Raw genomic sequence first — 27,588 nt, forward strand, 5'->3', positions numbered from 1 at the left:
TCCATCACCCAGCAATTCAATGTACTGATGTGCTTGGAACTGTCACTTCCCAAGATAATGCCAATTATTTTTTACTTAGTGCTGAAAGAAGTATCAGGCATAATTTATACACATTGGGGAAAAAATTTCTCACTTTTTTTTTTGCATTTGATTCAGTGTAATTGGTTGGTTTCTATCTTGTTTCAATATTTATTAGTCTCTCTGGAAAGTCAAAGCCCAGATTCAAATCCAGTGGAAAGAATAACATTTCTTCTATGCATCAAGATTCATAGGTACTTTTTTCTTCCAAAAGAGTTGACTCCTCATGTAGTATGCTGCATCGTATTTGCTTCTCCATTTGAAGTAAAAGATGTCTAATGCAGCATTATTAGCACCCCTACACTTTGTACTTTAGCTCTGGTCTTAAGAAACCATTTATTAGTTGCAGAGCAATCCATGAGCTTTTGCAGGTGAATTCTCATTGTGAAATGGCTGGAAAATGGCTAATGAATTCCAGCAGTGATGATGATTTCTGTGATTTCAAAACTTGGAGTTCTAAATTTTATGTTGAATACTTATTTCATTAAACAACATGTGCCCATAGTAATTAGAGCTTACCAAACTGAAGCATGCTGTACAGAAATTCTAGAAATGAAAATTTCAGTATCTCAGTGCCAATATCTGAGCAATCCACTTAGTACTGTAATTACAAATACCATGAACCCTAGTAGGAATTCTACAGAATGTAATCATTCTGTAATTTAGTAGGAAAAATAATGAATCATTCATTCAATAAAGATTATTCCAGTATAGAAATAGTTACAATTACAGATAATAAATCTGATACTGTTTTTTATTGTTCGCTATGAAGATAGGCAAAATAATAGTATCAAAACAGTGTGCAGTGGTTTCCATTTTGGTGTTTCAGAAGTCGTTTTATTTTCTATGTTTATCTACTTGTATTAGTTTGGTTACCAATTAGTGACTGAAACCAAATGACACTTAGTGTCATTTATTTTGAGGTTGTATTAATTCATTTATGTTGTGAGTGTGGGCATGGTTTTGTAGCTATATTTTACTCACTGATGAATAGAATACACTCTTATGGGCTATAAAGGATGTACCTGTGGAAGTAGTGGCAGGTGGCATAGTGCTGAAGTGAAACGTTGTTGCTGTTGTGGGTGATGTTGAGATTGGACATTCATAGACAACCCTTTGAAGTGTTCCATTGGGACCGCAGGTTGCAACAATACATCCTCCTGTACCATCTGTAGTATTGTAGATCACATCTTTATAGTTGTATTTCTGTCCCTCATAAATGCAGACACATTCTGTAAATCAAGAGAGTGTGTTATTCCTTGTTATCCGAAACACAGAGCAGCATACCTCAAATGCATCCTATTCAGATAAAACCAACATTGTCAACATACCATATTCATCATATTTGCATATTTTGCCATGATTTGTGCATTCACTGGAAAAGAGAGAAAAGGAGATCATGGATGTGAATAAACTGGTTCATTACATCATTTTATTGTTTCAATTTTTTCTGTTGATTCTCTGCTATTCATTGTGTTTAAATGTAGAAAGTTCCTATCTTCTCTGAGTTAGATATTCAGTTCTGCTGTACAAATTCAGGTTAGGTAGAATCACTCAGTTTTCTGGCAAGAAAGGCAACTCTTCTATGCCAGCATACTAAACATGCAGTATCCTTATTGGTGCTTTTGCAGGCTGGGCAAAGAGGTGGGGAGGGGTGATTAGAAATGTTCTTATCTCCCTGATAGGTACACTTATTTTTTGGAAGGGAAAGTGCAGTAAAGGTATCATTTGAGAAAGGATGACTGTATCATAGAATCATGGAATCAGAGAATTGTTTTGGTTGGAAAAGACCTTTAAGATCATCAAGTCCAACCAAACTCCAGTCATGAATATTGAGGTTGTCCACACAGAATTTCCATCAGACCTCCAAAAGATGCAAGAATGCATTAGTTTATCTATTATTTGTTAGGAACTGAATCTTGATATATTTATTTACAGTGACTAAGGGCATCTGTACACTGAATAAACTTAAGTAAATATAGATATGTATTTAACAGGTTAGGTTTAGTCCTAAAGCTGTCTATGAACTGCAAAACATGCCATGAAATTTGGGTTAGCTCAGATGGATTTACTGCTAGGCTCTTTGCCATTCTGGCTGCACTGCTTACAGTATTCAAGTGTAACTACTTTAAAGGTATCTTAGGACAGGTGTTAGCTGCTTCACAACTAGTTCTGCTAACTCTGTGCTATTTGATAGAAGGGTTAGCAACGCTTGTCCCACCATGTCATCAATTCTGATAGAATGTGTGGGAATACTTGCTGACTGTTGCAAATATGCAAGTACTAGTGCAATAACAGAAACAAGCTCAAAACAATGAAGATTAGTTGCCTACTAACTTCCAGATAATTTAACATAATGATTTTAGGGATATCAATAAAAACTCTGAGACTACTGCTATAACTATTATTATTTTAATTTGGTTTTACTTAATTTAATAATAATAATAAAATAATAATTTTAAAGTACTTTAATGAGAATACAGAATAAGTAGTAAATTAATCTCTCTATGGTTAAATGTTTCACCATGTCATCATTTAAGTTCCTGGGAACAGAAGAAAATTAGACTTTATTCAGCAGCGTATGACTGGCCTAGTTCCTATTGGCAAACAAAAAACTTAATGCATGATGAATTATGTTCCATAACTTTAAACTCAACTTTAAAAATCTTTACTAATCCTACCATGATTGACAATTCTGCTGTGAGGGCATCTGCATTCCTGGTTTGTAATTTTTTCCATTTTCATAACAACCACAATTAGAAACACAAGTCATGGTTTCTTCATCAAAATAGGACTTATTCTTTGGACAGTGTGGATAGCAGCCTGCAATAAAAAATGAGAGTTATGTTGATGCTAGGCCTTCACAAGTAGAAGTAACTCTATACTCTGCTTATATCTGCTTTCCTCAAATTATCCCATATGGTAAGTGGAATTTCAGATTCTGTTACTGCTCTTCCTTTGACTGCACATTAAGCTTGGGAGCATTTTGTCCTCATCTTCACTCCAAACAAGTTCATGATCCACTAGGGAATAAGATACTAACTAGAAAAATCTCTTCTTATAATTTCTAATATAAACATGTTGTATACCAAGTAATATAAATTTTGTTAATCATATTCCATTTTAGCTTTTTCTATGTAGAATGAGATATGCATAATTATGTTTACCTTCCAAACCTCTCAACTCATGAAGGCAGTTCCCGCTTGGATTATTGCAGGTCTTCATACAAGGGGCTCCACATGGCTTGTAGTGCCACTCACATTCCCCTTGTGGATTGTAGTAATCACAGAACAGAGCTAGAGGAAGGAGAAATTACAGATAAAGACCTTTGATCTTTTTGCTCTACAGTCTTCCAGTTTTGCTGGGTAAAATCCCATGTGATCAGCATAATCACATAGGTGGTGAACAGTATATTGTTTTATTTCTAATTTAATACAATGATTACACTTCTACCACATTTTGACACCAATAAAGTTATAAAGCATAGAACAGTTACACATTAAGCATGAAAAATCAATTAATTGAATCACTGATTTTAACTAGTATTAACTAATATTTATTTACACTGAGCCTGAGGTAGACAGGTGGGAATGTAATATTATAATATAGTTCACCAGTTGTGTATCATGATTGACAAGTAAATCAGACATTAATGACACCACTGGCAAATTTACTATCAATGGCTTCATTTTAACAAGATAGATTGGCTTCCAGTGATTTACCCAACTTGCTTTGTGATTTTTTTGCTGTCTTTAGAATACAGCAATGCCTCTTACAAATACAATTTTATCCTTCCTTCTTTGTTTGTTCCACTTATTTTTCTTTTTTCTTCTCTGTTTTCTTTCCCTCTGGACCCCTTCAGAAAGTAATAGGATGAGACTCACGACAAATGGATGGGGTTCTCCATGAAATGCAGATGTCCATCTCATTGCACGCTTGAGCATAGGCGGCTACTGCTGTACAGAAACATTCACAGTCTCCTCCAGTGTCGCAGGCACAAGCATCATCCACACATGCTTGATAGTATTCATTTGGTTCAACCTGTTGGAGAAAACATTTGAGTTTTCATGCATGTCTCCTCTTTGAAAAGGCATTCACTGTCCTAAAAAGCTGAATAAAATATCTGGAACTAACAACTCTGTATGTGTGAGAAAGATAAGAAAGGAAGACACCATGAGAATGCTTTGAAAAATCAAGAAGAAAACGTAGAAAAAAGCTACTAATATGTCATAATGCTAAGAACAATTTGATGTAGAAGATACATTTGCAGAAAGAATACTGTTACATTACTACAAGCTAGCACACAGTCATATATACCAGATGGCTGATATTTATATTAGTAGAAAATGATGCCTTTAGAAAATATACATATCCCGAGATTTATCTGTGATTGTCCCTTCTATTAAAAACCCCCAATTATCAATTTCTTTGGTGTACTAGCTCAAGGCACAAGCTGAGAAAATGAAAGTGAAGATACTTTCTATGCAATCTCCTTGGAACTTGATCTGACTTCACTTTGTCAAGCATGACAAAGTGTGTTGTAGTGTATTTTTCAGCTATCCCACAAAAAAATTAATGTAATTTCTGGCTCAAGAGAATGTAAGACTGACGTTTTTGTCTCACCTGGGAGTGACACTTTGCAAACACTTCACTGGTAATGATACTGCATTGCTTCTGTGCCCAGGCTTTCCTGTATGGGTTCACAGTGCATGGATCCTTGGTACGATTGGCATTTGGGCAACTAGAAGACACTTTCCAGCTATTGGCAAACTCCAGCACATTTCCTACCACCGACTGACTGCGAGTAGTGAAGTCATTATTTCCATTGCCATCATAGTTTCCACAAAGTCCACAGACATGTTCCTGCATGGGGATAAACACAAAATGACAAAGATCAGTAAGGTACAGTTTCTCAGTATCTGTGAGTAACACACCTCAGGATGAATCTTGTTTAAGATTATCTGGGCCTCTTCAGTAATAGTCCTAGACATTTTCATAAAATACCTTTCATGAAGAGATGACTCTAACGTGTTGTTAGGAAGGATAAGCATAGGACTCATGTTTTTTTGTTCTTAATATTGAGCTAATTAGTTTTATGTAATCCTGAAAATACCTCTTCAGTGAGGGCTTTTCATGAAGAAAGCTACTGATGTAGTTGCTGTTATGCCATTATTAAATAAGATAATTTAAGGAAAATGTGTAGTATACAATCTAAGTCAACACTACAAGGATAATAATATGCAATCACTGCTCTTTCAATCTTCTAGTTACAGTCTAAATTTCCATTTTTTTTAATTTGAGAGATAACATGAATATGTTTCAGGAAGCATTTTATCCAGGGTTTGGATTTTAAAATTTACCTGAAAGCTGGGACTAAGTTTGATGAATATACTGGTTTTCTTGTCCCACATGAGTATCAGGCCAACAGTAGTGTCAACCACCAGGTAGATGCCCATGGAACGGATTTGGAATGGCATTTTTCCTCCAGGTGTCCTCTGGATGACATCAGAGTGTCCATCACTGAGTACCAGCTCATAGTTCTAGGACAGGAAAAGAAAAAGTTAGATGCCAATTTAAAAAGTCACCTATGTGGTACAGTTTTATATATCACCAGTAACTGTTATTGAAATAATAACTCTATTATCATCAAAATTATTCTATTCAACAACCTCATGTTAAGCAATTTTTCTTTAGAATTCCCTCCTTTGCTTTTTCTAGCAGAGCAGAATCGTTGGCAGTGAGCAAAGAAGTGTAGTAACATTTTCACTGTCTTCACGATGCAGTCCATCTGGGACAGCTTGTTCCATCCTTCTGGCACATTAGGCCCGATGTACAACTTATTAAAGAAAATACTTACCCCCAGGAAAACTTTAATAGACTTAGAGCAGGTGGTTCCTGTAGTGCCACATGGAATGTTCTCAGTGATGACTCTGAAGGTTCCCTGATTCATACCATGTTGACCACAGTAGTTCTGAAGTGGGAATAATATTCAGTGTTAACTATGTTACATGGTCATACGTTAAATGCAAGGTACTTCAATAGTGCAAAAATCTGAGAAGGACTCTGTTACCTGGACCAGAACATATTCACAGTCTCCTTCAAAATCAAAGCGTTTGCCATCAAAGGTGGTGTAATGCCCATCTCCATAAACAGAACAGGTTTCCAGGCAAGGTTCCTCAGAGCAGTGCCATTTTCTGTTTCTACATGTGCTACGTAAGACAAAAAGCACTCAAAATATAAAAACCAGACATACACATGATATAGCTATACATACATTCCTGCATGTACATCAATCTGATTTTAAAATGTATTAAGCCTATAATGACAAAATAAGATTTGCTTATTCTCAGAAATGCAGCATAGCTCAAGAGCCTTTGGGATTTACCCGAAGACTGTGTTACTTCATGATGTCATGAATAATTTGGCTTAGAAAATACTTTAAATCTTTCACATTTCCAAATCATGTTGGATGTATTGAAATGTAGGGATTGCTTGCAAGGAAAAACGCTTTCTTGACTTGAATGAGTATGACAACAAACCACATTGTTCTCCTGACCACTTCTGTGCTGTGTGTCATTGTAAAAAACAGACAGAGCTTGCTTTTTACCTATTAAGTGGATTGTCTTATGTAGGATTCCTTCCTATAAATCTTGATACTGCTAGACAGAAATGCTTTAATTCACCTAGAGCTTAAACTATTCCCTTTCAGATGCTTAAAAATAATATTTTTCAATATGCTCTTACCAGTTGTTACAGCCAACTCTGATTGATTCTCCTGGACTGTAGGAATTCCCATTGTGAATGCACGGACAGTATTCTGGAGCTATACAGCCACCTTTGCCATCTAACACTTGGTTATGAGGACATACACAGCCAGAGACACAGTGGGTTCTGTACTATAAGGACCATACAGAAAACATGACTTGAAACATTTCCCTGATGCAGCTGGTAATTGTAAAAGAGATGTAGTTTAACATGCTTTCAACTGGCTATAAAGAGTTCTGTACTTACACATTCCATATCTAGAGTCTGACAGCTCTTCTGGCATCCCGCTCCTACCACATCTGCAGTGGCATTGCCACAGTCAATATAGACCATGGGAGGTACGCAGACTGAAAGAGAGAAAAGCCATAAGAAATGTGAGATCAACCATGTATTTATATTTTTGTTTTTCCTTAATGTAGACTGAAGGGAAAAAAAAAAGACTCCTTTGTGAGATACGTGTACCTTAATATAATGTATTTGACCAGAAAGAGGAACTGAATATTGTATTGAAGTCACGCTCATCTGGTTTTTTTGCTTATGCTTGGACTACTCATAGAAATTAATGTCTTGTTAGCATCATGAAACACTTCCTTTCAGAAAACAAAACACACCAAAAAACAAACCAAGAAAACAAAGATCTTGGTTTACTTTGTATTTTTTTAGGCTTTTAGTACTTTTATTTTATTTAAAATGTGGACAGTTTTCTCCTCATGTTCAGTGAGGTGACCAAGTATTCTTTTCCCCTGGGTAACCCAGGGGGTTATAACTTGTTTCAGCCATCTATAAGGTAAGACAGTGTTTCTTTCTATTTGGGAATATCCTCTACGTTACAGAAGTTATCAGTTCATTTTCTTGTTTGATTTCAGACTTGTACAATTTGCACCATTATGAAAAAAAAAGAGAGAGAACTGAAAAGGGTGAAGATGGAAAGGGAGAGTTGAAGAAAATCTTAAGTGATATGTTACCTGGTTCAGGTTTCTCTCCAATGCAGCTCAGCTTTCCATAGGTGCAAGTGCTATTAAAAAAAAAGAGAATGGATATGGTTTTGCTTTTCCTTGTTAAGTTTCAGCTTGTTTCCTAATGAATTTGAAATAATGAAATATTACTGTATGATAAAACAGAGAAAATGTGTCCTTTATCAGAATAGTTTGTACTATTCAAAAATATTTTATATTAGAACAGACCGAAATACAAGTATATTCTATATAAAGACAGGATTGCTCTGTCCATTTGCCTGGTTAAAAACTGTCTTTCAGAATAGTTCAGACTCCATTCATAATGGGAATAATATGTAACAGGATTATTAAGCATCTTTCACCATGGAACAAATCTTTTACAGTCATGGATAAGAAAAGTATGTGTGGTGGGGAGTGAGTGAATGGCTGGGTGGGAGTTTGGCTGTTAGCCAAGGCTAACCCACCACAATATGGTTTGTTGAATTCCTGTAGTAGTCTAAGTACAGTCTTCCAAACATGGGTAGACCTAACAATTTTTAGCAATCTGTGATTTTTTGTATTGAAATTATTAGGGAGAGAAATGCATTTGATTTGAATAGATTGCATAATGTATATATGGTTTTGTGATTGCCTATATCCAATATCATTCTTTTGTTTACAAATCTCTTACCAGACAACACCATTATCATGAATAACTTCTCCAGAAGACAGAGGCATTCCTTTGTAGTAACAAGGACAGCTAGAAGCAGGCACACATTTGCCACTTTCATCCATGTAGGTTCCATTTATGCAGGTGCAGCCATCAACTGGGACAAACTTAATGCTGCATGTGACATCAGGCTCGCTCAGAGACCGACAGGTGGGTTGACAGGAATCGACATTGTAAGTGTACTTCAAGGATTTCGGACACAAGGTAGTGTATTTTGCTTGAGAGTAAAAAGATGAATTACATTTGTAGTTCATTTAGGAATCAATGTAGGTATAAATGCAGTGTTTGACAGAATGTATATATGATAAACATGGCAATGTACGTACATGCGCTTTAATCATATCCTTGATAGTGTAATTTTTTTTGTACTGCTAGAGCAGAATTTTCCCCTATAAACATGTCAGAAATACAAGTATTTTGTCCAGATTAAAAAAGAAAGCAGTTCAATTATTTTAATAAGTAATGTGTTTTTTCTTCATTGCTATTTTTATATTTTTTTGTCAAAGAAAATTGAGACACACCCTATTTATTTTATTCCTATTGCAAGGGTATTGAGGTCCATGCTGCTTCTGCTGGTTCTGGGCAAGTAATCTAGCAAAGCCTCTTTTTTATAGTTCTCCCTGCTTACTGCTTGTCTTCTTGGTATTCTCTTCCTCCTCAAATTCTTGAAAGTCAATGCTATACTTAAAACAATTTACTGTGGGAATCCCTGAGAGCTGCTGTGAGGGACCTTCTGGGTGACCATTTTCAAGAGGCAAAGGGATGTAAAACTTACTGCAGGCTTTGCTCCTCCATCCAGTTAGGAGAACTCCTTTAGCGGCACAGGCCCTGACATAGCTGGAAAGGGCAGCACACATGCAGTCCTCACTCTTCTCACAGTTACAGGTGTCAAACATGCAGTTCTAGGGACAGAGGGTGACATACGATCAGCAGATTGTCACGTCAAAGCCATAGTGCTCTATACTTTTTAGAATGTCATGTTTGTTAGAGCTAAAAGTGAGTGTTATCCATATGCATAAGTAAACATATGCCTTCTTTTCATTTGAAGATTTCATGGAACACTTTCAAAAAAGATTCTTTGCAAGGAGAGAGAGTAAGTAGAGGTCCACAATTTTAAACTATTTTTTCTTTTTCTTGTCATTTTTTTACTTTTTTCAGGTGTTGGTAGGTTTTCCAACTACTTCCAGTTTGTAGCCACTGTGCCATATATACTTAGAACAAGTAGAGGGTATTTGATGCCACCCAACTTCTAAGACTTAGGCTTAGGAACTTGGGCTCTCCGCATCAGAGAAAAGAAGAAAACAAGAAGTCATTTAAAGTGTTGCCATGGCAGGCAAGGTCACTATAATGTTGTCATACCAGAAGATGTTTGTTGAACATAATCTTACAGATTTCCAAAATCAGGGAGACTTTGTAAAGTCCCCAGGCAGTCTGTTCCAGAGCTTCATCACCTTGAATTCCTGGAACATTTTTGTTCACATCTTATCTAAATCTCTTTGCTGCTTCTTACACATATTTCTTGCCTTGTCCTTGGATATATGCAAAAGCCTTCTGAGAGTAGTTCAGAGCACTAAGCAAAGTGGTGGTTAAGATTCTGACTAAAGCTTTCCTTATATCTCAGAAGGGACGGCTTTTGTCCTTTGACCTAATAAGGAGTTCAGAGAGTCCAAGCTCCTAGCTTAGGCATTTAGGTTAGTACCTAAAAATATGGGCAGCAGGAATACACCTGTAAGTTTATCCGTCTGGGAATGGAAGGAAAGATACCTTTGCAAAGGAGTGATTATTCTGATGTGTAGATAAAAATGAACCTTTGGCTTGAACTGTCATGAATGCAACTCCTCCCAATTGGCAAGTTATTCTCTCAGGTGTTAGTATCAGATATCTGAGTCTTTCTCTTTTAAATGGGAAAAAGTTAAGAGCCAAGTACCTTCTGGTAAACTTCTGGATTCACTGTTGAGTGACATTCAGCAAAAGGTCCCGTGGTATCAGAGAGCAGTCCACACCAGTGCTGAGCGTACTGGTCTGTGAATTGAAAATATGGTAAGAATTTCTATTGTACTTTATTGTCTAAACTCTTGTCTCAATGTAACTATACTTCCTTCAGGGAAATTGCAGAAGCTTAACTTTACAATAGAATTCAGCTCTGCATTTGCTGAAACACAATCTTTCACTTCATCTATACAGAAATACAAACTCTTCATAGAATGCTCTTAATTCATGGTAGTTGTCATGGAATAAACTAAGACATCCCTAGCTGAATTTTGAAAAAACATGATTCACATTGTGAATTAAAAATATATGAGTTCATCTCAGAAAACAGAAGAGTGGCTTTTGAATGCTCAAAAATTACATATTTCATTGCCTGAAATGGAGCCTGAGAGCTATGAAGCTCTGAATTGCAAGTCCAGTCCTCAGTTTAACAGTTTAACAGGAAGGACCACACTGAGTCTAACCTTCAGTGGGGCTATGCACAGCTTTTTTCCTGTATGACAACCAGTCCTTTCCAAGAATGCATCCCTGATATGCCTGTGTGGTTCCAGTTTCCCTTAAGTAAGTTAGCAAAAACACTTGCTTTCTTTATCCAGAGGAATATTTTTGAAGCTCCAAAATGTTATCCTAGTTATTATTTATTAATCAACGACTCCTAGTGTCAACTGAGGGAAATAGTGTGTGTGCAAATGGGCCACTGTTATTTTGGCTAAATGCTTGGTGGCTGATCAGCTTATTCCTTCTTTCTGTCTTAAAAGAGGATAGAGGAGGTTCCTACATGCTGGGCTTACCATTTTGTATGCTGACAGTGCAGGGATTCTCAAATGTGTTTTTGGCATTAGGACAATCAGCCCTAGTTTTCCAAGTATTGCCAAAGGCAGCTGAAGTGCCCTCTATTACACCACTGGTGGTTTTGAAATCATCTGTCTGCATGTCATTGAAGTTTCCACAGAGACCTAAAAGGAAGCAGATGAGCTGTGAAAGTCTTATACAGAATGAAGCATATTGAAGGCAGTTGTTATGATAAGGTCACTTACCACAGGTCTGCCCTTTATGTGATGGGTCTAAGTCTATAAAAAGTTGCATGAGAGGCACGAGCTGAACCTGTAGCTGAAGACCAAAGGTTGTTTGCAGAATGATGAAGAAAGATGATGATCTGAAGATGGTGACATTTGCTAGGGACATAAGAATATAAAAGTTATAATTTCATATGAGATGAGTAGTTGAAATAACTGTTCATTATATAGAGGGATCCTACAGCTGTGTTTGATATGATCCTAACTTCTGAAGAACTGGAGGAAAAATGATCCATATAAGATTTCAAATCCAGAACCAAACCAGGCTGTCTTTACCCTAAACAACAAATGTATAAAACCCCTCCACTTTCTGTCAGGTGTTTTAAAATAAGGGAAAGAACACACATTTTTGTTGCTGTTTAAAGGACCAACTTTGCTTGATGAAAATGATATAGCATGATTTAGTGGTAGACTCCAACATGGACCTATTCTGTTCTTTCATGATTTGCTTTCTGTTCAGGTGCAGTAGTATCTGAGAAGAACTGGCATGAGAGAAACTCTCCAGTGATGGATGTGCACCAAGCAAAGGGACAGAGGGAACACAGGGAACTAAACAACTTGAGATATTGGAATTCTGTTGCACATCAGAATTTTTCTTTCCTCTCTTATGGCAATGTTTGGATCTGGAAGTGTGCGATGATACTACTTGTTTGAATTGAATCTCCATTTAATTAGATATTGCTAAAATTAGACCATAATTTTGCTAAAATTGTAAGAGTTGAATAGGCAAACACTCTTACTTTAAAAATGAGAGACTATGCTCTATTCGAGTGCCTTGGGTTTGCTGCGGTGTAATCAAAGGTAGAATTTGGCTTTAGATTAACCAACATAATAACATTTTAAAATCCAAACTGAGAAACATCACAGAAGTCTTCCAAAGGAACTTACCTGCAGAAAATGGCAGCTGTGTGTAGATCATATTCACAAATACACTGCCAGAAGGCTGGATCACAATGTTCTGTCCACAAGAAAAGGCAATGATTAACAAGCATATTTAGGAAAGGTAAAACACTTTCCAAATGTTTGCTATCAGGATAAAGGAAAAAATGTGGGGGGATACTCTGGTGATGTTCTGATTCCTATACTATTTTTTAAATCTTTATTAGTGTGGTGCATTGACTGTCAAAACAAAACAAGCCAAAGATAACTATATGACAGAAAACTACTAGGATCTTGGCTTACAATGTATCTACTTTATTCTTAATTTTTCTTTGAACAATGTTCACATGAGATAAAACAAAAAAAATTAGCTCAGATTTCCTGTCTTGTGCTGTTATGTGTCATTTGCAAACTACTTGTCTATTAAGCTTTGAAAACATCCCTGCAGAATGTTGTCTACATTTGCTACTTACAGTTTGTCCTCCACTTAGGCTGACAGCTATACCCTTGAGGCATGTCTCAGTGTCAGTCAGACCACACTTGTGGATATCTCCCAGAACAGTGAATTCATTGCTGTCACAGAGCTAGAAGAAGAAACCAAAATATAATGTTAAAAGGATTTGTTATATTAAGATATTGTTATTAACATAAGGTTCACACTCAAATGGCATTCTTGGTAAAGTGAGTCTTTTAAAATATTTTTTATTCCTTTTCTTCCTGCTCATATGTTCTTACATATAAGTATACAGTCACCAAATAAGCTGGCATTCATGCAGTCTGCACAGTGGAAGCTATCCGTTACTTCTGACATTCAAGGGCAAGTTAGACATATCAAGCTGAGCATTAAAACTTCCTAGTGTTTAGGTAATACTAATTTAATATGCTAGAGAATAAGAAAGAAGTGTGCTTTTCTTGCCCATTTGTTATGGTGTTTACCTGGGAGAGGGGAGAAATTGTTTCCAGTCTCTTCTGCATTGAATACATTATCAAAGAACCTGGTGATATGGACATTCTTTTAACAGGTAGGAAATTGCATTTAAATATCCTCTCATAGGAGAAAATTAAGTTAAATCACTATTCACTAAGCTACTGAATAAAGGCAAAATTCAGTTTTTGTCTTGCTTCTGATTTTCATTGGACTGTGTTCTGTGAGCATGTATGATTCAAAGTCTGCCTAATGGCCAAGACATTACAGGGAAACACACAGAAGGCTGTGATCCTGAACATGTCTTATTACTTTCTTGGCATAATGAAGATTAAATTTAGGACAGATGAGATGCAGAATTGCAGCCATCTGGAAATTTAATGTTAAAATTGTGGTCTTTTTGACCTTTTGTGTCCAAGTTTAGGGATTTTCTGTACCACCAGAGTCTCTGAGAATCTAATTTTATGTTGGTGCCAAAAGGGGAGTTTAATGTGTAAGTTTGATCTATGCTCCCATTGTGGATTGAGCCCAGTGCTTGTGAATCTCATCAAATAGTTTCATTCATTTAGAGTAATCTATTTCTAAATTACCTCATTCTAGCTCATTTCTAAGTTTTATAGTTCTCTTTCTTGGTAACATTCAGTTTGAGCTTTTTGAGAACAGATTTTATTGAGTATGAAGTCTTTATGAAAATTGTTTCTATCACTCATCCAATACAAATAAATGACAAATATACCTAGGATGCTGAAATCTGCAAATCTGTAGCCATTATTTTAGATATATCTACTCAGAATTCAGACCCTATTAATCTAACATCTCCAGTAAATCTTATGTATTTTTGTAAGTCATCAATATCTAATTCAGGTTTTAGAATACATGTATGACTTCTTAGCTTTTTGCTTTTAAATTCTAGAGTCTTCTATGTTTCCTGGGGAAGACTATTTGGAAGGTTGAACATCTTAATAACTCCTCTCTCATGAATTCTGTATAATAATAATAATTCCATTATGAATACTGTGAATCTGTCATTGAACTATATCAACTATGAAAAAAAGGACAGTACCAAAGGACATAATAAGCACATTGCTTAGAAAGAAGTAGTTATAAAACACCAGACAGGCAATATTTAATTAAAAAATTAATGGGAAGCATGGAAATTGTTTCATAGAACCTAAAAACTCAGTGCAATTCTTAAACAATGATCAAAGAACACAAAACTATGACAGTATGGGGTTTTTGTTAGTATAACCCTAACAGAAAGTCCCCTGAAATCCATTTAAGGCTCTATGTTTCAGAAAGTTGATGTGATTGCCAGTAGTTATACTTAAACAAACATACATAATAAAAAAATTGCCTTTAACATATTGCTTTAACAAGGATTGTGACTCATTTTTACCTTGGTTAGGACATAGCTACAGTCTCCAAAGAAAGAATAATATTTCTCATCAAATGTTGAAATGTGGGAGCCTCCTTCAATACTGCAAGTCCCAGGGCATGACTGGGTAACGCAAGACCATTCACCTCCAGCACAGGTACTGAAATGAAGAGGGCATTCAGTAACCTTGGGTAATGCAAGTGCAAATGAAATAAGAGACAATAAGGGCATTGATGCCTTAATTTTCCTCTTGAAGCATTGATCATACTGTCAAAGAAACCAATATTGATTTGAAATCTCAGAACAAGTATGGGGCAGGCACATTTATATTAGTGATAATTTTTTATATATTGCTGTTCATTTCCAGTCTTTGGACAGAATTCAGTTCAGGTGAACCTGGCATCCATGCTGCTACATATGAAGGATCGTCCTTCATCTCCATTAGCAGGGCTCAAGATTCAAACATGCTAAGTATATCTTGGAAAATAATGTGCGTGTTTGTGGTTCTTGCGTTCATAGATAGGTAGGTACGTTTGAATACACTTATGCAATAATACTTCAGTAATTATAGTGATATTGAAAAAATATTTATCATATCTGTCAAACATGCCTCTCAAATGTGATCTCCCACTCTGTCTAATGCAACATGTCCCTAAATGTTACGTCCTCCATAGTATTTACCTGAGCACCCTGGTATTATACTGTAGTGCTCCAAAGATGTAACACAGTAATTCACATTTTTAAACACCTCTGGTATTTGAATTTGATTATGTCCTTTAACTGATTGGTCTTGAAATTAGAGTACCTATATCGAAACTCAAATTTTTGCTTCCAAGAATGAGGAGAAAACAGAGATGTAAGTATCCTCTAAAAATGTGTAATCAAGGAACTTCAGTTGATAAGTATTTCCTCATTTCTTTTTAAGGGGAAATAGTAATTTTTCCCCGTCTTCCAAATGTTCAGGTAATGGACCTAAAAAAAGAAGTATGAGAAAGGGAGTACGTTACCATGATCTGCATTTAGATGAGAAGGAGGCACCAGGAGCATAAGTTTCACCTTCATAGGTACAGTGGCACTCTTTACGGGGAATGCAGCCATCACCATTAATGTCATCAAATACCGTTCCTAGTGAAAGCAATGGTCTGTTACTCATTCTGTGCACTGCGAAACCTGCTTTTGTACACATATCTGGCAGATGCCTGAAAGCATGTTTCATTTCTTCTGTATTACACAGAAAATGAATAGAAAGTACTTTAACATAATAGGATGCCAGCTATGTAGGGATTGAAGGGTAATATTCCATTGAAGCCTATCTAAAATCTTATGGTAATCCAAAGAGACGTCTAGGGAAGTACCTTTCTGTTATGGACTTCATTAGATTGGAATTAGGATTAAAATTAGTAGATAATGAGATGAAATGGGTGAACCATTTGAAAGACTGTCCAGGGACATATTTGTACAGTAAATATTTTTATACCCAAAGGCAGAGAATTATCTAATAGAAGTCAATGCTATCACACAAACAAGTGATGGTGAATTCTGTGAGACGTCATGGAGGATGGGCAGAAGAGCTGCAAGAGGTGAAGATCCTACCATGCAGTCACTCATAACAGCAACAATTCTCAGCCCCAGAAGTAAGCATGCACAAAGAGAACACATTTGCATTGTTTGTCTTGTACTGATATTCAGCTCTCATATAATTTTCTGAAGTGCCAGATTTTACACACTGCCTAGAGCTCCTTGTTGTTTAAACACACAGCACTGGACATGAAGGGTTTGGTAATTTGGGAAACCAAGCGCAGCTTTGCTAAATACCAGGAGTTATCATTGTGGGCAAAATGTAATTAAACATTACATACTTCCCGTGAACTGAATATGGATGCTGAGAATAGAAGACTTCCTCTTATAGTTAGGAGCAAAGTATCTTATTCTCAGTTCAGTTATTATGTACACATCTCGTTTGTTGTTTAAAAGGGCTTTTTTAGTAATCTGAATAGAAATGGTGCACGTATCAAGGAAGAAATTTAGTTATTACTTTGACGATAATAACAGCAATGATGTGATGAGAATGATACAGAGTTGGAAAGTTGTTAAATGAGTACAAGTGAGTGTTCTAGTGGTTTTGACTATGATAAAAGGGCAGGAAATAAGCTTACCTGGAGGGCAGACACAGCCATCTGTACAATGATCTTCACAAAGTGCAGATCGTTCTGGGTTGCTACACGTGTCAGAGCAGGGGGAGCCACACTCATGGTATTGCATGTTAAAAGGACACAATTTGGCTGAAAGTAGAAAGAGTATTATAATGCTGATTTTTCTTTTGAAATGTTGAGAAAACAGTATTTGCAATTTGGGATGTTTTCTGTCAAGATATAATGAGGAATCCTGATCCAAGTGGAGGCTGCAACATTTTAGACTTTCTGATATATATTAAAAACCCTTAGTAAGGCAAAATCCCCTAAACTTCCATATTCTCAAAGTTTTGATTATGCTTAGGTTAAAACTAATTTCATGAAAATTACATGTGCCTTTGAACAGCTGTCGTCTTCAGGAAAATATTTCACATATTTGAAGTTTACTAGATATGGGTAGTAAGCACAGGTGAAAGTCCTTTCCTGAGATACTTACGACACAGTTCTGAGGTTCTCCAGTTCAGAGGCTGTCCACCTGCATGAGCACACTGCCGGGAGTATTCAGCAAAGGTGTTGCACATGCAGAAGTCAGCCATAGAGCTATCACAGTGGCATAGGTCTTGTATGCAAGTTTCAATGTAGTCCTGAACATTCACAAGTGCATTACAACTTGTGAATGCTTTACTGGTTAATACTGTCTCACAAATAGAAGCCTAGGAGGAAAAATAAAGAAGGTAAAACAATAGTGTTTAGAAAATATAAACCCAATTATTTAAGGCATGTAGCAAAACAAATCAAAGGTCCATCTCATCCAGAAACCTGTCTAACGGTAGCCATAAGCAGATGTTTAGGGAAAAGTATGACAATAGGGCAAGTACACATGGAACTCCTTTGATTAACTTCCTTATCTTCCCATATCTTGAGTTACTTTCAGCTCAGGTGACTTCCCAAGCATTGTACAGTTTCTTTGTATTAAGACATCCTCAGTGAATTTGTCTTTCATGAAAATATCCAGTCTTCTCTTGGAAGGGGAATGCGACTTTTTAGCATTCACTTTAGCAAAGAATAAAAATTAAATCTAGACAAATTTTCTTTCCAGACCTATGGTTGAGTCATATTCATGCTATACTTTTTCCAGTCCTAAAAAATTTTCTCTAAAGACAGGGAGAATGTATTTTACACTGAGACAACAAATTTTGAGAGAAAGGTTCTTACAAATTCGGATGAGCAGTTCACTACAACAGCAGGAAGAATAGGATCAGCACACTGCTCTGTGGGTCCATCCATCTTCTGCCTGTTCCCAAACTGTATGGGTGTCAGTTTTGTCTCTGTAAAAAGAGACAATTTTAATATTATTATTATTAATATTAGAATAATATTTACTGGTTTACTGGCTTTTGCATGGAGTTATTTTCTTTTGTGACACTATATCTGCTCTAACATGAACAGTGACTGCCAAATAATATCACTATAATATGAAAGACAAAAGGAGATGAAGAAGGTATACAAGGAACTGGATGCTAACTATTGAAAACAAGTAGAAAGTTGTATGTTGCAGGTCTTAAAAGATCTAACTGTGATCAGAGCAGCCTAACACATCTCAAAACCCTGACTCTATACATAACTGATGTCATAGAAATACATAAAGAAGTATCACTAGTTTTGCAGTTAATACGACCACAACTTACGTTATAGTATACTGCTAAAAGAAAGAAAAACAAAACGGCAATACTTAATAATGCTTCTTATTACTTACTCTCTGAAATAAATTCATTGTTAATTGGACTTCCATTGAAGTCCCCACAAAGTCCACAAGTTTGATTGGCATATTTCTTATCTAGTTCCACCTAAAAGAAATAAGGAAAGAGAGCTTAGGTTCATAGTGATGCAGCCTTGATGGTTAGGAACACAGCCTACATCAATATTGCTTATATACTCGAAATTTGACATGTTTATGCTGTGCAGACTGTGTCATGTGGTAACAAGGTAGGCACTATTGGGAAGGTCATTGACCACCAAGAAAAACTTAGTCTTATTCTAGCCCTGGGGCTATGAACATCATCAGCACATTGCCAGGTCTGGAATCTTCACCGTGAGGTCAGGATGTTACAGTTTAGGGTCTATTGATCCTGAGCTGAGCTGGTAGGAAAAAATTACAAATTAGGAGAAGACTGGAAGACAGAACAATATGCTAAAAATGGACACAAATCCAAAAGCAACTAATGCTTGCCTGGTTGATTAAGACTGCAAAGATGTAAACAGACTATTTTCAAAATACAGGCTTTCTGCCATGTTTTGGATGTTTTCTTACCAGGAGGGCATCCTCTTCATTCCAAAGGAAAGTCAGTCCTAATTTGGCAGAAACTTTCATATAACTGTTGCTTCTCTCTATTGACACTCCCATGTGGCTGTAGGGCATCTGAACCCTGGGGAAAGAGCACCATAATTGAGCGGGGGTAGCGACATTGAATATCCACATTCATATCCTTCCTCATTCTCTTTGAGAAGCTTCAATGTGCATAGGTGAGGGAACTAGTCAGAACAGTAACAAAATACAGACAATGCAAGTTTTTAACATTTTGGCTGTTTCCTGTGCAATTACTTCTCATTCTGCAAATGGATCAGCCTTGCTTTCCCTGCTGTTCCTTTTGACTATCTCTGTTAATGGTATTTTGCTAGGTAAAATGTTGGCATGTGTCTTTGCTCATACTGTTCAAAAAAAGTCCTAGTAGGTTCCGTTTTGCAGGCAGTATGCTTCAGGATATTGTTATTTACTCCTTAAAGCCCTTGATAATAAAGGCATAGACCCTTTAGACTTTCTGTGACATGAGTGCCATTCACAAAGGTGTACCCAAGATAACCTTTAGTCTAGCTCACTGTACATAGCTGCTATAACACAACTCACTGTGGGACAGCTGCCCAAATATTTACCCAACCTTTTGGACAGGTTTCACACCATATGCCAATAGGTACATAGGTAGCAAGTTTCCAGACTAGCTCATTTTAAATGAGCACAGGTACAAGCTGCAGTCACTGCCTAACTGAATACTGTGCAGTGCAAGGACAAAAGCTGTCAAAAATTCCTCTGAAGGATCCTGTTCTGGTAAAATTAATAGGAAGTAGAAACTCAAAGGGTGTAAACACCTAACACTTTGAATCCAGCTTACAGACTCAATTGTAAATATACATACACAATTGTAACATTTGGGCAGCATTTAGGATATAGCTCATCTGAACAACATGTACAGAAGGATAATCTCCAGAAGCGGCACTTAGCTCACTGTCAGGACCTCTTATTTTTATTGATACTTCAGGAAGAACCTGAGCCCTCCAGCTGCTTGGGAGCAATGTGAGATCAGATGAGAGAAAGGCATGCTTGCTCAAAGAGCCCTCTGGGAGCAAAAGCAGTTACAAGTTATGAACATACGATTTGCCATCAAGCAGGACAGAGCCGCGGGTCAGTTCAATCACTGCTCCTTCCAGCTTCATGATGACGTGAGTGATCATGGTAGCATTTTTCACCATTGTACGTCTAATCTGGATGTTGAAGTCCTCATAGGGAGATTTGCAGTTGGATGCAAAGATGTAATTGCAGACCCCAGGGAAGTAAAAGATGTCCCCGTCAAAGGTCTTGAAGTGGAAGTTACCCCATGTGCTGCACACACGGCCATTGTGAGAGGGGTTGCCAGCTGTGGATTCAAAATAAGCAGTAAGAATTTTCTGTAATTTGCTGTAGATGCCCTCCATCTAATTGCTTTTCCCCTTTTATTTCTTTCCCTCTGTCCAAAAAGGCCATATTGTGTTTTCCTTCTTGTCAAGCTATTTGTTTATTGATCTGTTATTTATTTAGTTTACTTACCTTTTGTGTTTAATCTGTTTTGCATAGGGATATAGGGCCCAAGATCAGAAGAGACCTCCTGGGTCACTATGTCCAATGCTCTGGCTCTGCTGACAGCCATATTCTATAAATCCTTTCCTAAATGTATGAAGTTCTAAAGTTTCACCATAAAATCAGTTTAAAGTTAGTTTAAAACTAGCTAGTACTCCTACTAGGGAAGGCCACTCATAGCCACACCCTTTGGATGGCAGGAAGACTTTCGCCAGCCTCTGCCAAAATGTATTCCTGTCTTATCTATGCCCGGTTGTTCTTGTCCAGTACCACACTTCACCTTGAAGCGTTCCACCTCCCTGCTCCTCCCCCCACCCATTATAGAAATCACTTATATCTTTTCAGTCTTCATTTCCTTACAGGAAGGCTCTCCTATCTCTTTGATTATCCTTACAGTCCCTCTCTGTGTCTCTTCCAGATTTACACTCACGCTGCTTGAACACAACTAGTCAGAATTGTATCCTATATCCTAGATAAGGTGTCTCACCAGAGCTTTGAACACATTAATATTTCACTCCCTTTACTGGAAAACCTATATATATAATTTTTTTAAAAAAATTTTTTTAACAGCTGCATCACCTTAACAAAATGCAGGCTGAGTACTGGGGTTGCATTTACATTATCCTTGTTACCTGATGAACTGACTACTTTTCTTGTTCATTTTTTATTTTATGATGCTAAAGGATCTTACACATTTTATTTAATCTCTTCAATCACTCCATGCTTTACCTGTGTGATCAACAAGAACACAAATATCTGAGCCATGATATTTATTTAACTTACCCTTTACTTTCAGTGTGTTTTGAAAAGGTGGAATGATTGTCACTTCTTGGGATTTCGAAGCTGGTGGAAAATCTAAGGGGGGGGGGGGAAATGATCAAGTTTAATTTCATTAGAAGTCCTAAAAAATGGATAGGGATTGTCTAGTCTCTATAGTGATTAACATTTCCCACTACTACTTACACTCCAGGGGGAAGTTTTCACAAGGTTTTATTGGTGGTTTTTATATAGTGCTCTGTGTTCTGTCTTTCTATATATTTCACTAACAGCCAAACCCCAAAGACCATGCTCTTTGGCTGTAGATCTGAACTCAAAAGCAGCAGCCTAATACTTAGAGCACAGTATTGTAATAGCAATGCAGAAAAAGTAGTGCTGATGTCTGTGTCTGAACCTTTGCCTCTCAGTACACTTAGAAGCAGAAAGTTACTGAAGAATATTAGAAGCTGAGGATGAGACGCAGGAGCTGGGGTTTTTTCTGAAGCTCATATCTTTCTTTGTGCTGAGACATGCACTTTTGCACAACCAACTCCAAGCCGATTTTTCTAAAAAGCAGTTTAAATTCTGTGAAACTTCAATCATGTGCTTTTCATGCAAAGACTTGTGTTGGTAGGATCCACACCTAAATTTTCCATGTCAAAATCCAACATTTTCTCTTTGGATCCAGCAATGAAAAGGATAGAATACTTAGAGAACTTGCAATGTGATTTTCTTAACGTGAGAGTCTGAGGAATTGATGCAGTTTCTCCCTTGAAAGTATCAAAATTGTAGAATTTGATGACATCCAAACTGTGGATTGTGCAATATCAGCCATTGATTTCTTAGACAAAGAAAACATCAGTAAGACAAATACGTGTTTTAGAAAGACAATCTCATTTAGCCTTGATGTAAGGATTTTAAGGGAAAGCACACATATTACCTTCCTTGACAGTCTATTCCAATAATTAAATGCACTATTATTAAATAATTTGTGGTACACTTCCAGTTTGGGTTTATCACCATTTCAATTTCCAGCTAGTGACCTCACAAATTGCAGATTGCAGGGCAGTCTTAATGATTAATTGTTTCAGCCTGTCATCACTAATATACCAGTCAGTGTTGTATCCTTCCACCCTTATTTTGCTCCGTAATGTTATGTGTCATGCATGATTTTGTAGTACTTAATTATTCTAATGTTTAAGGTAGTTACAGTTTTCTTATTCTCTCATGAGTGATGCAGTCATCTTGACACAGCATAAAAAATGTATCTTTTATTACTTATTATCAAGTACCTTGGTGATATGTATACACACACCTCTTCTGGAAATACACTTTTAGATAGAAGGTATGTACCTTTCATGAAGTTAAAGATTAGATAACTGTATCATATCAGTAGAGCAGATCCACTGGGCCAGTTTAGAGCAGTCAAAGATTGACTGGGAATTGGATATATCATACAGAGGATTTCTCTCTCCTGTTTTTTTAGTTTTTTGTTGGTTTTTTTGGGGGTAGAAGGGGCAGGGGAAGGGAAAGTCTGTTCTAGTTAGGAATAAGAAGATTCTAGTAATATTATTTATCAATTTAATTTGGGACAAAATCTTAGAAATAGATCAGCATAGAAATACTTACATTTTGGTTGCTGCAGGATGGATGGAGAAACATAGTTTGATTTGGTTTGTTGTTCATCATCCTGGGCTTGAACCGCATCAAGAACAGTGGAGGAGGAAAATGTTAATATCTAATTTTCTTGGGTTCCCTCATAATTTCTCAATTATATCTGCTTAAACATGCAACAGTCATTATATCAAAAATCAGTAAAGCTGTGTTCATGTACATTAGGTTAGATTTGCATCAGGACCTGGGCTACACGCAACCATGATGGCCATGTACCACACCTTGAGTTTTATTTTTTTTTCCTAATGAATTACTACAGTGAAGCCATCAAAAACATGCCTGTGATTCTGATAATTTGAGCAGATTCTTATTCTGTTATTATCACAGTACCCCTGGATGCCTTTGTAAGCTTTTCAGACAAAGGACTTAATTTTCTTAGTTTTTATGCTCACTGTGTGCTTTTAGCATCAGTAAAACTCTTTGTCTAGCCCAAGGGCTTTAAAAATAGGTCCCTTCTGTACTAGGAAGAATTCATTTTAGAGCTACAGGACCGATGTCTGTCGTCTCTTACTGAAAGCCAAAGTCACTCTGTATTTTACGGTTTCAAGCACTTTTTGTAATAAGCGGCAGAAGGAAAACAAACGCACAAGCCACACAGAAAGAAATAGATCTTTCCCATAGAAACATTTATGACTGTTGATTTTACCCCAAAGCAAAACTTTTTTTTCCAGTGCAGAAACCATTTCTCATTCCATTCCACTGCAGCATCAGAATAGGAATACACACAAAATCTACAAGGGCCAGAGGGACTTTTAATGCACTGCTTAGTGAGAGAGGGCAGGTTGCAGGGGCGGGGTGCTGGCCGGAGAAAACCGAAAAGGCAGGCTCACCCTCTGCTGCATCCCACAACAAGGGCAGTCCGTGGCTAGCACCGCTAGAGGGGCTAACGCTGAGATCAGAGCTGCAGGGAGCTCTGTAAATCCCTTTTTGCAGCAGCTGGGGGTCTGCAGCTGGTGTTGGAAGGACACATTGTGACCCTTTTAAAGATACGAACCATTCAGTGCTTCTAGGCTCCTATCCTCCACTGCCTAACTTCAGAGAGCTCGTAGCTTCTCTCTCCATGCACTGTATGGGTCCAGCACTCTGCCTCGTGCCATATGCATCACAGATTCCTGTTTCCATTGCACGGTGTGGAATGCTACAGCTGGTCTTTTGATGGGTTATTCTTTGACAATACCACTTTTTAACATAAATTAGTGTGGAATTACATGGAAGTAGGAAAAAGTAAAATAATACAATAGGATCTGCATCTGAGATCAAAATGCACCAAAACCTAATGTTACATTAAACTTTAAGGGAAATGAACAGGTGAAGTACATGTAAAAAAGATTTCCACTCATCTGTGAGTATTAAGTTCCATCTTAGAATATTTAAGGCAACTCTATTTGTTTTCACCCCATCAAAAGCCAACCCTGTGCTGTAAGCTTTTATGCAACCTCATGTGCAAGAATAGATGAACTTTAAAACTCTGTTGTCCAATATTTTTCAAGCAAACTTTATTCAATACTGTATCATCAACTGATAAAACAAATAAAATCTGTAATAATTCATGCATACAGACTCCACTGATTTTTTTCCTTCCTAAAGCCACTTTTGCACCTTTTGCTTTGTGCATTTAGAAATGCTGTACCACCTTGAAGTGGACATCAAAAGCTAAATGCCAGTCTTGAGGAATTTTGGTAGAAATATGAGTTCTGAGTGAGTTCCACTGAATTCAAGGGAGCTATTCCAGATTTCGACTGGAGAAAATAGGATGAGAGCATGGACTACAATATAAATTTTCAAGACAGTTAATTTCCTCTTCTTAGAAAGGAAAGTATTTATAACAGAAAAGAAAATATTGCATAAAGGTAACAGGTTCATTAGATTCATGAAGCTAAGCAAAAAAGTTTCAAACTCAGAAGCAAGTTATAAGTTCTTTAAAACAGTAAAAATGCCAAGCAAGTGAATCTTCCTACCTTTGATCTGTACGGAAGCAAGAGCCAGTATTGATATCCATAGTGGTATTCGCGTCCCACCACCTGTGCCCATCTTCTGGAAGTCCGGTAGAAACTACCGAACAACCTGCCTCTGAGGAAATACCTGTCTGCTCCCGAGTCTTATATAGTGAGAGAGTAGGTTTTGGCTCAGTTCCCAGATTGTTTCACAAGGTTCTTAAAAGGTGGGGCTTCAGACATTTTTGTTTTCCTTTGCAGGTGCACAAGTAAATAGAGGATGCTCTGACTTTCCCTCAGGTATTTGCACTATAGGAGGAGACTTCTTTCTACAGGTCTTTTTGATGACATGTCAAGAAGTGAGCAGGAAGAATTTTTGCTTAGGCTTAGTCTTCCCAGATTGTTATATATTATGAGATAAATACAATTTAAGGGACTTCTGAGTGACTTTTGAGCAGGAGCTTGGAATGAATGGATTCACTTTTTAAAAAAATTTTCCTCCTTATGGTAAATAATGGCAACTTAACTTCTCAAAAGAACCCAAGGAAGTTCTGTCTGACACGGATTTTTTAACGAATTTGCACCTGTCTATACAGCTACTTTGCCTGTGAAAATGGAGAAATCGGATTCTATCTATGGTCAGCATTTATCCACAGGCCAGGCACAACACAGGGCTACACAGTGAAAATCCTTCAGCACTGGACAGTCGGTAATAAGGACCTTTGCTTGAGGTCTTCTTCTTCTCACACGGGCAGTTTTAGTGCTACTTCAGCTGTTTGCCTTCTGAGTAAACATGATTTCACCATAAACAAATTAGATTGATTTTACCTACAACAAAAAAATATCAGTTTTCTTAGTGACTGCTGTTCCTAGAGACACACAAAGACTGATTTGCAAGAATGTCCTTTGGAATGTTCCTTATCTTAGAAACAATGAGACAGTGAACAATGTTTTGTGAATATGTTAATATATTTATTTACAGCTATATTACTTTGGTGAATTAACCTTTTATAATGTTTTAACCTGGGGTGCAGAGAAATGGTCTTTCAGTAGGAGGGTGGATCCCATAATACCACATAGGATCAAGCAGTTCCTGTAAAGGAGAACGTACTGGGATGGTCTCCATATTCTCTAGCAGGAGGACAAGATGTAATTAGGATTTAAATTGGACATGAAGTTTAGGTTACAAATTGGGGGGAAAAAACCTTTTTGCAAGGATGGTGGAGTACTCATATAGGTTGCCCAAGAAGACTGTTGAATTTCTATTACTGGTGCTTTTTAAGAACAGATTAGACAAACACCTACCTGCGAATGGTGTAAGTGTGGTTGATAGAGCCCTGGTGCACGGGAGTAGACTAAAAGGCCATTTGAGATTCTTTCAAACATAATTTTTTATTATTTTTTCTGAAAGATAATATGTGTTCTCTCTGTCAGAGCCGTTATATTTGAGGAAGTAACTTCAATATTAAGAGAGAAATAAAAGGCACTTTTTTTTCCCTAAGTGATAAACAGAAGCAAGAAAAGATGATGTCTTTCCTGAACTTTTTAAAAGTACAATGGGTTATTAATATTTAAATAAAAGTGACATAACTAAATAAAATTGGAAGTGGTGACGAAAAGAATTGGTCGATTTCAGTCACGGGTTATACCTCTGGCAACTTCATTGACATGTAAGTGTGTAGAATTTACCTAGTATTATTTAAATGAGGAAAAGAAGATGACTACAAGATACTTGTATATACAGAAATACATATAGTGAAAAATTAAGGGAAATGTTATCACCTCTAACAGTTATTATCAAAGTTCTAGGATGAAGATCTAAAAAAGAAAAATTTTAATGGTAACACACATAAACTTATTAAGTGATTCTGTTGGTGAGAAGAAAAATATGCTTTATGAATCATTACATTGCTTACCATTGAAAAATCAATTCATATCAACAGTTGCTATGCTGTGGTTTCATATACACAGGTTAACATTTCCTGCATGTTCAGGGAAGTATTATGACCTCTCAGAGATCCCATCATTTTGGTCACTACTGATGATTCCCTTTGTATGACTGTCACAAATTAGGCTGAAACTGGTTTACAGTTAAATTTAAGCCCTTTGACTGAGCTTTAGAACATCATCAAAAGTGATTACCTATATCTGCATTTTTGGCTGAGTCTCAAATCTCTTATATGTCATTATCCATACACTCCTAAGTGGTTACTTCATTGATTAATCCTCTTGCGATGTTAACTTCCATTATCTTGTGCTGATTCTTTTCAAAAATTATTATAAAATGTGTCAGAGTATATGAGGCTTGCAAAAAAAATTCCAAATATTTATAATAAATTAATTTAGTAGTATTACTAATTATTCAAGGCAAAAATTAATCTTCAAATTACATTTCACCTCCATTCAGTCAATAGACCTACACAGGTGACATGGGAGTATATTTTTTTAAGA

At 36.8% G+C, this 27,588-nt stretch overlaps 1 protein-coding gene across 1 annotated transcript in view; it reads right to left on the bottom strand.

Moving 5' to 3' along the window:
- Positions 1-25,277, bottom strand: part of LOC129206729 (mucin-5AC-like) — a 53,040-nt gene extending 27,763 nt beyond the window's left edge. The window contains exons 1-30 of the mRNA XM_054826475.1: positions 25,162-25,277; positions 23,159-23,224; positions 21,557-21,628; positions 20,312-20,573; positions 19,196-19,310; positions 18,641-18,731; positions 18,100-18,212; positions 17,381-17,597; positions 16,909-17,034; positions 15,760-15,877; positions 14,774-14,912; positions 12,926-13,036; positions 12,462-12,531; positions 11,535-11,672; positions 11,289-11,453; positions 10,436-10,530; positions 9,284-9,410; positions 8,470-8,725; positions 7,809-7,858; positions 7,090-7,190; positions 6,823-6,974; positions 6,149-6,287; positions 5,936-6,049; positions 5,439-5,618; positions 4,702-4,941; positions 3,963-4,119; positions 3,246-3,374; positions 2,760-2,901; positions 1,410-1,453; positions 1,104-1,310 (exon numbers count right to left, since the gene is read on the bottom strand). Coding sequence (XP_054682450.1) covers positions 1,104-1,310; positions 1,410-1,453; positions 2,760-2,901; positions 3,246-3,374; positions 3,963-4,119; positions 4,702-4,941; positions 5,439-5,618; positions 5,936-6,049; positions 6,149-6,287; positions 6,823-6,974; positions 7,090-7,190; positions 7,809-7,858; positions 8,470-8,725; positions 9,284-9,410; positions 10,436-10,530; positions 11,289-11,453; positions 11,535-11,672; positions 12,462-12,531; positions 12,926-13,036; positions 14,774-14,912; positions 15,760-15,877; positions 16,909-17,034; positions 17,381-17,597; positions 18,100-18,212; positions 18,641-18,731; positions 19,196-19,310; positions 20,312-20,573; positions 21,557-21,628; positions 23,159-23,224; positions 25,162-25,234 — 4,009 coding nt within the window. The 5' untranslated portion in view covers positions 25,235-25,277. The remainder of the gene's footprint in view (positions 1-1,103; positions 1,311-1,409; positions 1,454-2,759; positions 2,902-3,245; positions 3,375-3,962; positions 4,120-4,701; positions 4,942-5,438; positions 5,619-5,935; positions 6,050-6,148; positions 6,288-6,822; positions 6,975-7,089; positions 7,191-7,808; positions 7,859-8,469; positions 8,726-9,283; positions 9,411-10,435; positions 10,531-11,288; positions 11,454-11,534; positions 11,673-12,461; positions 12,532-12,925; positions 13,037-14,773; positions 14,913-15,759; positions 15,878-16,908; positions 17,035-17,380; positions 17,598-18,099; positions 18,213-18,640; positions 18,732-19,195; positions 19,311-20,311; positions 20,574-21,556; positions 21,629-23,158; positions 23,225-25,161) is intronic.
- Between the last annotated feature and the right edge of the window lie 2,311 nt (positions 25,278-27,588).

The sequence above is a fragment of the Grus americana genome, chromosome 5, assembly GCF_028858705.1.
Source record: "Grus americana isolate bGruAme1 chromosome 5, bGruAme1.mat, whole genome shotgun sequence".
Taxonomy (NCBI): domain Eukaryota; kingdom Metazoa; phylum Chordata; class Aves; order Gruiformes; family Gruidae; genus Grus; species Grus americana.